Below are 12,024 nucleotides of genomic sequence, written 5' to 3'. Positions count from 1 at the left end.
ATTTCTTTATGTGGGCATCTAGTGCTATGAATTTTCCTCTTAGCACTGCTTTCATAGTGTCCCATAAGTTTGAGTATGTAGTACATTCATTTTCATTGAATTGTAGGAAGTCTTTAATTTCTTTCTTCATTTCTTCCTTTACCCATTGGTGATTCAGTTGAGGATTATTCAGTTCCCATGAGATTGTAGGCCTTCTGTAATTTTTGTTGTTGTTGAAATCTAAATTTAAACCATGGTGGTCTGATAGACTACAGGAGGTTATTCTAACTTTTTTGTATCTATTGAGATTTGCTTTGTGACCGAGTATGTGATTGATTTTAGAGAAAGTTCCATGGGGTGCTACGGATAAGGTATATTCTTTATTGTTATGGTGGAATATTCTGTGGATATCTATTAGGTCCATTTGAGTCATAACATCTGTTAGATCCCTTATTTCTCTGTTAAGTTTCAATGTGGCAGATCTGTACAGTATTGAGAGTGGGATGTTGAAGTCTCCTACTACTAATGTGTGGAGTTTGATGTGCGATTTAAGCTTTATTAATGTTTCCTTTACATATGTTGGTGCCCTTGTATTTGGGGCATAAACATTCAGAATTGAGACTTCATCTTGGTGGATCTTTCTTGTGATGTGTATGTAATGTCCTTCCCAATCTCTTTTGATTGATTTTAGTTTGAAGTCTATGTTGTTAGAATTTAGGATAGCCACTCCAGCTTGCTTCTTAAGACCATTTGATTGGAAAGTCTTTCCCCAGCCTTTTACTCCGAGGTAATGTCTGTCTTTGCAGTTGAAGTGTGTTTGTTTTATGCAGCAGAAGGATGGATCCTGTTTTCGTACCCATTCTGTTAGCCTGTGTCTTTTTATGGGCAAATTGAGTCCATTGATAGTAAGAGATATTAATGACAAGTTATTGTTAATTCCTGTTATTTTTTTGTTGGTGGTGGCGTTTGTGTGTATGCATTTTCCTTCTTTGAGATTTGCTGCTATCTATTGCCTTTTTTTTTGTGGGAGCAGCTAACTTCCTTGGGTTTGAGTTTTTCTTCTAGTACTTTCTATAGGGCTGGATTTGTGGATAGGTATTGTTTAATCTGGTTTTATCATGGAATAATTTTTTTTTCTGTCTATGATCATTGAAAACTTTACTGGGCATAGTATTCTGGGCTGGCATCTGTGATCCCTTAGTGTTTGCAAAAGGTCTGTCTAGGACCTTCTTGCTTTTAGACTCTCCTTTGAGAAGCTGGGTGTAATTCTGATAGGTCTCCCTTCATATGTTACTTGAACTTTTTCCTTTGCAGCTTGTAGATGTAACCTTCATGTTACATAAGAAACACAGAGCCAATTGTAGAGTTAAAAGCCCAAGAGGTCAGAGCAATAGCTAAGAGCTAAAAACCTTAACCTTCACTGCCGCTGCTGTCCTCCTTAGCGAGTGCCCTAAGGTAGCTGCTGTATGATTACCAGATAAATTAAGGGTGATTGTGTGTAAAGAGGCTTTCTTTCTGTAACCTTAAATTCCAATCCTGAAACCATTTCACTGTTAATTTCTTCTGTCTGAATCTGAATTTCTCTACAATTCATTTTAACAGGTTTAACAGGTTTTTCTAAAGCTTTTATCCTGGCACTCAAATTGACTATCTTTTTAAATAGTAAAATAAGGATAAGGAAAGTAATAATGTGCATAATCCCATCAACATTAATCTTCTCATATAGTTGTTCCATTCGCAGACTGTCTAAAATTTTATCAAACAAAGCCCAATTTTCTACCAATGTACACATAAAACCCATTTTTTTTAATGTGGAAAAAAATTTCTCTTTTAAATAGTTTTTTTCCTTTAAAATATCTGATATCTTAATTGACTTACCAAGTCTGCATAGAACAGTAGAAATCCGAGGGAATTCCAAAACAGCTACCTAGTGTCCAAGGTGTGAATCCAAAGAGAGAGAGAGAGAGAGAGAGAGAGAGAGAGAGAGCACAAGAAAGCTCAGCCCAGCCACAAGTTCTGGCTAAATGCTTAAATCTAGCCATGTGTTCCTGCTTGAGTCTCTTTAGCTCCAACCAGGTGTGCTGACATTTCAGCCAAAAGCAGCTCTATCTGCAGTTGAGTGTAGCTACTGCAATTAGCGGTAGTTCTGGCAGGCCTTAGTTTTTCATAGCACCGGTGTAGCTACAGTCGGTCAGTCAGCCCTGGGGCCTAGGCCGAGCTTGCCCAAGCTGGGGAGTCGGGTAGTTGGCAGGCCGCCAAGATGCTACAACTGGCTATGTGTATCTCAGGTGTGAGCGGGGACCCAAAAGGCCACAGGCAAGTGGCTTCTTCATGAATTTGTACCACGAACACTGGGCACCAGATGTAGATGAACAGTCTTATTAAATAAGAAACATAGAGTCAAATGCAGAGTTAAAAGCTTAAGAGGTCAGAGCAGTAGCTGAGAGCTGAGACTTAAAACCACCTTCTTACCCTTCCTGCTGCTACTGTCCTTCCCCTCAGAAAGAGACCTACTTCCTGTGTATCTGTCTTTTTATTGACTTTCTGTTCTGCCTTCTCATTGGTTGTAAACCCAACCACATGACCTCCTCATCACTGCCTGTCTATACAGACCTCCAGGTCTTCTATGGTTGGTATTGAGATTAAAGACATGTGTCTCCATCCTGGCTGTATCCTTGAACACACAGAGATCTGTCTGTCATGTGATCTGGATTAAGGGTGTCTGCCACCACTGCCCGGCTTCTGCTATGGCTTGCTATTAGCTCTGATCCCCAGGCAATTTTGTTTATTAAATACAAATAAAATCACTTTTCAGTACAAATAAAATATCACCATATTTCTCCTTTTCTATTTTAATATAAAGAAAAAAGGACAAAAGTTATAATTAATGTAAGAAAAACTATATACAATGTTATGACATTATGATTTTTTCCTGTTACATAAATTAATTTTAATTCATTTTACATTTGTTCAATATGTTAAATAAATATTTTATAAGCTTGTATTTTAACATACTTTATAGTTTTCACTAGTGAATTTTATTAGAATATTATGATTTTTTGCTATTACATAAATTAATTTTAAATCATTTTACATTTGTTCACTGTTAAATAAATATTTTATGTGTTTATGTTCTTTTCCTTATATGTTTTCAATGTTTATTTATATTTTATTCAATTTTTAAATTTTTAAAGATGATAATACAATCACATTCTTTCCTTTTCTATTTCCTTCCCTTCTATATCCTCTCTTCCTGGTTACATTTCAAATTCATGATCTCTTTTCCTTAATTATCACACACACACACACACACACACACCCATAAATATATAATTACAGCATTCCCAGTCTATTTAGTGTTTCTTGTATATGTATATGATTCAGAGCAACGACTTGATATTGGTAACCAGTTAAAAGGGTCATCCCTGGGGAAGACTAATTCTTTAGCAGTCTGTACTTCTTTGTTTAGGGGTGAACTCTATGAGATTTCCCCCTTTCAAGTGAGCATATTGATTGGTATTGTCTTTATTCAGGTCTTGTTTAGGCAGTCATATTGTTGAAATATCATGCGTGAAGCTTCCCTTTGATTTCTGGTTCCTACAAACTTTCCTCTTCCTCTTAATAATGTTCCCTGAGCCTTAGGCAAAGGAGTTGATATATATATATATATATATGTGTGTGTGTGTGTGTGTGTGTGTGTGTGTGTGTGTATCTTGGGGCTAGACACCCCACAATCACTTGTTCTCTGAATTTGAGTGGTTGTGATTTTGTGCAATGGTCTCTCTATTTTGCAAAGAGAAGCTTTTTTTGGTGAGGGGTGAGAGCTACACTTATTTGTAGTAACTGGAATTCACTTAGGAATTGTACTGATTTAGTCAAGTAGTAGTACTGCATTCTCCTCTAGGACGCATGACCTCACTAGCCCCAGCTAATTTCCTAGCTTTCAAGCACCTGGCATGATTTCCCTGCTGTTGAGTGGTCCTAAGTCTAATTAGAGAGCTGTTGGTGGGGTTTCAGCAGCAGTGGTGGAACGTTTGTGTTGGAGAGTTCCAAGGACGAATTTTTAGACAATAACAGATTCTTGAACTGAGCCATGAGTATGGTTGGAAATTGAAAGTGAACAGGAACGGAAGTACACATTTCTGTTCGCAGAAGTCCAGTGGCTTCCACGAGATGAGATGTGGTCTGAAGGATGGTGTGACTATAAGCGACTTCCAGGAAATCAAGCACAGGGATGCTATGACTACAAGCGACTTCCACGAAAACAAGCGCCTCCTTGTTGCCATCCCAGTGATGGCAACCATCGATTAATTAACGTGCCAAAGAGACCGCCTCTGGGAGACAAGAGATCATCTCTGCTAGCCAGACCCGATGAAGGAGGCTACAGTAGATACTACTGTCACGTGGATTACCAAAAAAGTGATGAGGGCCGCTGTTTTTCTCAGAATCCAAGAAGTGGCCCACCCTACCAAAGAGGCCCCTATGGCTACCGATGGTCAAGAGATGAGTATGCCACAAGCCGACAGCCTCAGTACAGGGTCATGAGAAACGGCTTTAGAAGAAGACGTTTGTATTCTTCCCATTATTCAAGACAACGATCTCCCCATAAATGGGGCGCTCCTTTTTTGAGAGAATCACGTGTGGGCGGGCAGGACTCCCTACACAGCAGATTTGGCTCCAGTCTCAGCAGTAGAAGCAGGATGCGCTCCTTCCATCAGTCTCGACATCGATGTAAAGAGAGAGCCATCCAGTTTTTGAAAACATCAAGAGATACTGTGCCTTCAGGTTCTTCATCCAAGGTGTTAAAAAGCCCCAGCCGGCTGACTGAGAAGGAACAGGCTGATGCTGCAAGCAAGTGGGCTAATGAAAATCCCAAGAAGTCAGAAGAAAATCACTTGGCTGAAATGTCCGAGTTTGAGACGGGATCCAAGGCTCCGTTATGTATCAACCAGACAGAAGAACCCGAGTCCAACACAACAGCTGGCACAGAATTGTGTGAAGACAGCCAGCTTAGCAGTCGCTCAAAAGTGATTGCATCAAAAATCACGGAGATTGAGAAGGTTTACCGACAAGTCTGTGAAACTTTCGGGATGGTGGTGGAAAGGCTGGTTGAAAAGGATCGTTCCTTAGAAAAATCTATACAGTTTGCAATGAAGCAGAGTTTGCATGAAATAGGTGAGCAACATGTTGAAGAACTCAAGCATTTCATTATGGAGTATGATAATTCTACTCCAGATTTTGGAGGCCCTTTTTGAGAAGAATTAGGGCTCAGTTCAAACAAATTTTTAAAGCTTCTAGATTTTTCCCTTTGTACTTTTGAAATCCTTACTATTTTGTGATGAAGAGAAATACTTTATGATAACTGACCCCGTTGCTAGTATCAAATAAACATCTACAACAGTTTTTAAAGTCGCTTAATTAAAATGTTTTCCCTATGTGTAGAATCGTCTAATCCATCTTAATACATCCCCTCCCTTCCAAAAATGATGTTCAATTAATTTTTTAATGTTTGAAAAGGCAGTTCTGGAGAGAAGCTCTCTGTACTTAACTCATGATCAATAGTCTTCCATGATGTGCTGGTCTCCGGGGTATAATTTGTAGTTAGAGATCATTCCAGGTTGCATCATAGGCATTGTTAGCATTTTGAGTTGAGTTTCACTTGTTGCCTGCTTTTTTTCTGCTTTGCAACTTTCAGTGGTGTCAAAATATGCTGTCTTAAGGAAGTAGAACTTAGCTGTCTTGCAATATTTGCTTTGAGAATAATTCTTCTTTTGTATAGGAAAGAAGCACTTAAAAAATCTCTAAAGGACACATTGAAACAAAACCTTCCTCTCAAGTCATTGAACTTAGTTTGTCTCGTCTATGAAGTGAGGCTCCTAACTGCTCTCTCTGAACAACATTATAGATAAGACCGATAGGAGGGGGTAACTTGAGACAAAGATGCATTTTAATTTGAAATTTCTCAGAAACTCTTCTGGTAGTGATAACAAATTCGACTATACAACAACCTGGAGTTTTGTTTTAGGCCTGTTCTTTATTAAAGAGGGACCTGACAAGGAGCTCATGATTGGGATAAAATGATAGATTTCTTGGTTAGTTTCCGTGATCTTAGTTCTGTAGACTTAGAGAATCTCCCTCTTCACATGTGTTATCATAGAAACAAGGCAGAATAAGGCATCACACCACAGGGAATGTGCTCTAAAAAGGCAGTTCATGAGCTAGGAAACAAGGAGGACCCTTAGAGGGACACATGGATCACCTTGGGAAGGAGAAACAGAGGATATCTACATGAGTAAACTGGGGGTGAGGGGGGCAGTGGGGGAAGGGTTTGGGGATTGAGAACATGGTTAACCTAGGGAACTTGGAGTGGGAGAGTAATGAAAGAGATGTCTGGATAGAGGGTGTCATTATGGGTCTAGGGAAAAACCTGGTGCTAGGGGAATTTCCAGGAATCCACAAGGATGACCCCAGAATAAACTACTAGCAATAGTGGAGAAGGTGCCTGAACTGGCGTAACCTGGTTATCAGATCGATAAATATCCTGTCATCATAGAGCCTTCATCCAGTAACTGATGGAAGCAGGTAAAGAAATCCACAACCAAGAACCAGGCCGAGCTCCAGGAGCCAGTTGAGAGAGGGAATAAGAATGAGGAAGACGGGGTCAGGATCATGATGGGGAAATCTACAGAGACAACTGGACCAAGTTCGTGGAAACTCACGAACTTTAGACCAATAGCCGTTGAGCCCTCATGGGACTATACCACCCTCTGCATGCGGGAGAAACTTGGTGTCTTTGAGGGGCCCCTGGCAGTGGGATCAGGATCTATCCCTGGTGCATGATCTGGCTTTCTGGATCCCATTACCTGTGGTGGGACACCTTGCTCACTCTTGACGCATGGTGGAGGAGCTTGGTCCTGACTCAACTAAATGTACCAGGCTTTCCTGTTCCCCCATGGAAGGACTAACCCTTTTGGAGGAGGGCATGGGTCATTGGGGGGAAAGGAGGGAGGAATTGGAGGAGCGTTGAGAGGGTGATCTGTAGTTGGTATGTAAATTGAATTAAAAAATTAAAAAATAAAGCCATTTCGTGTACCCAGGATAAGACCTGGTCCCATTGCCAGAGGATGGGATGAGGAGAACTTGCGAGGAAGCAGGAGAAGGGGAGGGAGGGAGAACTGGGGTTGGTAAGTAAAACGAAAAAAAAAAGTATATAAAAATTAAAATAAAAAAAAGAAATGTGACCGAAGACAGCAAGGGCAGCAGAGGTCCCCTCACATTCTAAGTGAGTCAGTGAACAAGCGAAGAGAAAATTAGAACATTCCACTCACTTCTTGATCCTTCCCAGCATAGCACTGAGCCAAAATATACAATTTGGGACAATAGATACATTAAAAATCATGGTTTTAATTACAACCCAATTTCATTATCTCCTTTTTTTGAGTAAAGGTTTTACAGTCTGGACCTAGCTAGATTGGAAACCATTGTGTAGACCAGGTTGGCCTCAAAATCACAGAAATCGCCCTGCCTCTGCCTCCTGCATGCTGGGATTAAACACATGTGGTACCATCCTCAGTATTCTCTTCCTTATGGCCAAGATGTAAGAGTTATGATGCATACTTACAGGCCTAGTTTTTTTCCTTTGGGCCCTCAGCTCACAATTTTAGAAATGACATGGGACATACTATTAATTATGAAAAGCTCAGCCTATAGCTTATGCTTGTCCCACTAGCTCCCATAACTTAACCCATTTATATCAATCTATGTTTTGCCTCATGACTTTTTACCTCTTTTCTGTCTTGCAACTCCTGTTTCCTCTCCATGTGCCCTGGTGTCTATCACATGCCTAGATTCATCTCTCTTCCTCACTTTCTGCCCGGAACTCCTGTCCTACCTCTTTCCACCTAGCTATTGGCCATTCAGCTCTTTATTAAAGATATCAGAAGGTGCCTTGACAAAGACACATCTTCACAGTGTACAAAACAATTATTCCACACTACATACTTATTGATTTTTTGCCAAGCTGGTCTTTGTGGTACTTTGATGTCACAGCTGGTTAGGTGTATTTGTTGTTTCCTTCCCTTGGCTGATTGAACAGCAGCCAGTACTGTGAAAACTAGTCCTCAGGGTGCAGACTTTCAGGTCAGTTCCAGCTTGGATCCTTCCAATCCTGTGTCTGAAGCACATGGTATTTTCAGCAAGAGAGACTTACCTCCAACTTTTGTGAGATGGTCAAGGGCAATGTCAATACCCCATATTGTTTTGGGACTCTCAAACTCCCCTTACCAAAAACTCAAAAGGGAGTTTTTCATCCCTGTTACTAGAGATTTTGCTAGACAGTCTATGGCTTTTTGTAGAAATATTGACATCTGAGGTGGGGGAATTGTCATTTAAAGTACAGATGTACACACACACACACACACACAAACACACACACACAAGTAATATTAGATAAATAATCATGTCTTATTTAGGGTTTCTGTTGCTGTGATGAAGCACCATGACTCAAAAATGAGTTGAGGAGGAAAGGGTTTATTTGGCTTACCTTCCATATCACTGTTCATCAGTCAGGACAGGAACCTGGAGGCAGGAGCTGATGCAAAGGCCATGAAGGAATACTTCTTACTAGCTTGCTCCCCATGGCTTACTCAGCCTGCTTTCCTATAGAACCCAGAACCACCAGACCAGAGATTGTACCCCCCACAGTTTGCTGGGCCAACCCCATGAATCACTAACTAAGAAAATGCCCTACAGGCTTGCCTACAGCCCAATCTTTTGGAGGCATTTTCTCAGTTGAGGCTCCCTCCACTCAGATGATGCTAGTTTGTGTAAAGTTGACACAAAACTAGCCAGCACAATTGCTGTGGCTTTTTTCAAGCAACCTTACTGTTATTTACACCTCTTCCTCTCCATCCCCAATTGTATTGACCACCTTCTCTCCACTCCAATGAAAATCTCCCCTGTTTTCACTATTTCCCCTCACATCATTTGTATATTGTTATTCTTCATTCTAGGGCTCCTTCCCATGCCCTCCCCTCTGTGCTACCACTTGACTTTCATAGTTTCTGAATTTACTCAGGTTTAATATTCACATCTGAAGATTTGGAGTTAGGAATCACAGAAGAATGGGAACATGTGTCATTTGACTTTCTGTGTCTGTGTTAATTCACTTAATACAATATTTTCTAGTTCCATCCCTTTGCCTCTAGATTTCATTTTCTTTACAGATAAATAGTATTCCACAGTGTATATGTACTGCATTCTCATTACCCATTCATTAGTTGAAAGCTATTTAGGTTATTTCTCTTTCCTAGTCTATGTGAATAGAGTGGTAATGAACAAGACTGAGCAAGTATCTGGGGTAGGATGTCAAGAACTTTGGACACATGCCAAAGAACTTCATAGCTTGCTTATAAGGTATGAGTTTTCCTGCATATATATGCACACTACATGTATGTCATGCCCACAGAAATCAGAAGAGGTGTCAGTTCTTCTGGAACTGGAGATAAAGAATGTTGTGAGCCTCTAAGTAGTTTATGGGAATTGAAGCTTGGTCCTCTGCAAGAGAAAAATGCTGTTAACCACTGAGACATGAACCATTTCTTTCTCTTTTTTCATTTTTCTTTATTAAGACATTGTCTCCTCACTCTACATACCACCCACAGATCCCACCTCCTTCCTTCTCCAACCACCAGCCCTCTCTTCCAAGCCACCCAACATCCCCACCTCTCTCAAATCAAGGTCTCCCATGTGGAGTCAGTAGAGCCCAGCACACTAAGCCCGAGCAAGTCCAAGCCCCTTCCCACTGCACCAAGGCTGCACAAGGCATCACACCACAGGCACCAGATTCTCAAAAGCCTGCCCAATTTTTTTTATGAGGCTACAGTTACCCTGATATCGAAAACACACAAAGATGCAACAAAGTAAGAAAATTACAGACCAATCTCCCTCATGAACATTGACGCAAAAATACTCAATGGAATACTGGCCAACCAAATTCAGGAACACATCAAAAAATTTATCCACCATGACCAAGTAGGCTTCATCCCAGGGATGCAAGGGTGGTTGAACATATGAAAGTCTGTCAATGTAATACACCATATAAACAAACTGAAAGAAAACAACCGCATGATCATCTCATTAAATGCTGAGAAGGCCTTTGACAAAATCCAACACCCCTTTTTGATAAAAGTTTTAGAGAGTTCAGAAATACAAGGAACATACCTAAACATAATAAAGACAATTTACAGCAAGCCAACAGCTTGATGGAGAGAAACTCAAGAGAACTTCAAGTACTATATTGAATAAATATGGAGAGAGTGAACAGCATTGTCTTGTTCCTGCTTTTAGTAGAATCTTTTTGAACTTTTTGATGTTGGCTGTTTTCTTGCTGTAAATTATAAATTTACAGTAAATGTAGTATTTTCAACCATCCTTACATGTCTTGGATGAAGCCTACTTGATTCTGGTGGATCCTTTTTTTTTATGTGTTCTTGGATTTGGTTTGCCAATATTTTACTGAGTATTTTTGCATCAATGTTAATGAGGGAGATTGGTCTCTAATTCTCTTTCTTTGTTGAATGTTTGTTTGGCTTGGGAATCAGAGTAACTGTAGCCTCATAAAAGGAGTTTGGTAATGTCCCTTCTGTTTCTATTGTGTGGAATAATTTGCAGAGTGTTGGTATTAACTCTTCTTTAAAAATCTGGTAGAATTCTGTGTTGAAACCATCTTGTCCTGGGATTTTTTTGGTTGGGAGACTCTTAATGTCTGTTTCTATTTCCTTAGGGGTTATTGGTCTATTCAAATTGTTTATCTGGTCTTGATTTAACTTTGGTATGTGGTACCTGTCTAGAAAAATTGTCTGTTTCCAATTTTGAAGAGTACAGGTGTTAGAAGTATGACCTGATGATTCTCTGGATTTCCTCGTTGTCTGTTGTTATGTCTCCCTTTTCATTTCTGATTTTGTTAATTTGGATTCGCTCTCTCTCTCTGCCATTTGGTTAGTTTGGATAAGGGCTTGTTTATCTTATTCATTTTCCCAAAGAACCAACTCTTTGTTTCATTGATTCTTTGGTTTGTTCTCTTTGTTTGTATTTCATTGACTCCAACTCTCAATTTGATTATTTCCTGGCATCTCTTCCTTCTGGGTGAGTTTGTTTCTTTTTGTTCTAGAACTTATAGGTGTGCTATTTAGTCACTAGTGTGAGATTTCTCCATTTTTTTTTATATGGGCATCTAGTGCTATGAATTTTCCTCTTAGCACTGCTTTCATAGTGTCCCATAAGTTTGAGTATGTAGTACATTCATTTTCATTGAATTGTAGGAAGTCTTTAATTTCTTTCTTCATTTCTTCCTTTACCCATTGGTGATTCAGTTGAGGATTATTCAGTTCCCATGAGATTGTAGGCCTTCTGTAATTTTTGTTGTTGTTGAAATCTAAATTTAAACCATGGTGGTCTGATAGACTACAGTATGTTATTCTAACTTTTTTGTATCTATTGAGATTTGCTTAGTGACCGAGCATGTGGTTGATTTTAGAGAAAGTTCCATGGGGTTCTACGGATAAGGTATATTCTTTATTGTTATGGTGGGATATTTGTGGATATCTATTAGGTCCATTTGAGTCATAACATCTGTTAGATCCCTTATTTCTCTGTTAAGTTTCAATGTGGCAGATCTGTACAGTATTGAGAGTGGGATGTTGAAGTCTCCTACTACTAATGTGTGGAGTTTGATGTGCGATTTAAGCTTTATTAATGTTTCTTTTACATATGTTGGTGCCCTTGTATTTGGGGCATAAATATTCAGAATTGAGACTTCATCTTGGTGGATCTTTCTTGTGATGAGTATGTAATGTCCTTCCCAATCTCTTTTGATTGATTTTAGTTTGAAGTCTATGTTGTTAAAATTTAGGATAGCCACTCCAGCTTGGTTCTTAAGTCCATTTGATTGGAAATTCTTTTTCCAGTTTTACTCTGAGGTAGTGTGTTTCTTTGCAGTTGAGGTGTGTTTCTTGTATGCAGCAGAAGGATGGATCCTGTTTTCAT

The 12,024-nt window shown here is 39.6% G+C and overlaps 1 protein-coding gene across 1 annotated transcript; it reads left to right on the top strand.

Moving 5' to 3' along the window:
- The first annotated feature begins 4,157 nt into the window (after positions 1 to 4,157).
- On the top strand, positions 4,158 to 5,234 carry LOC131900154 (periphilin-1-like). Its single transcript, XM_059251521.1, has one exon. It carries the CDS (start codon positions 4,158 to 4,160, stop codon positions 5,232 to 5,234), a length of 1,077 nt encoding a protein of 358 aa, XP_059107504.1.
- Positions 5,235 to 12,024: the final 6,790 nt, after the last annotated feature.

The sequence above is a fragment of the Peromyscus eremicus genome, chromosome X, assembly GCF_949786415.1.
Source record: "Peromyscus eremicus chromosome X, PerEre_H2_v1, whole genome shotgun sequence".
Taxonomy (NCBI): Eukaryota; Metazoa; Chordata; class Mammalia; order Rodentia; family Cricetidae; genus Peromyscus; species Peromyscus eremicus.
This window is presented reverse-complemented; position numbering and strand designations above follow the sequence as displayed.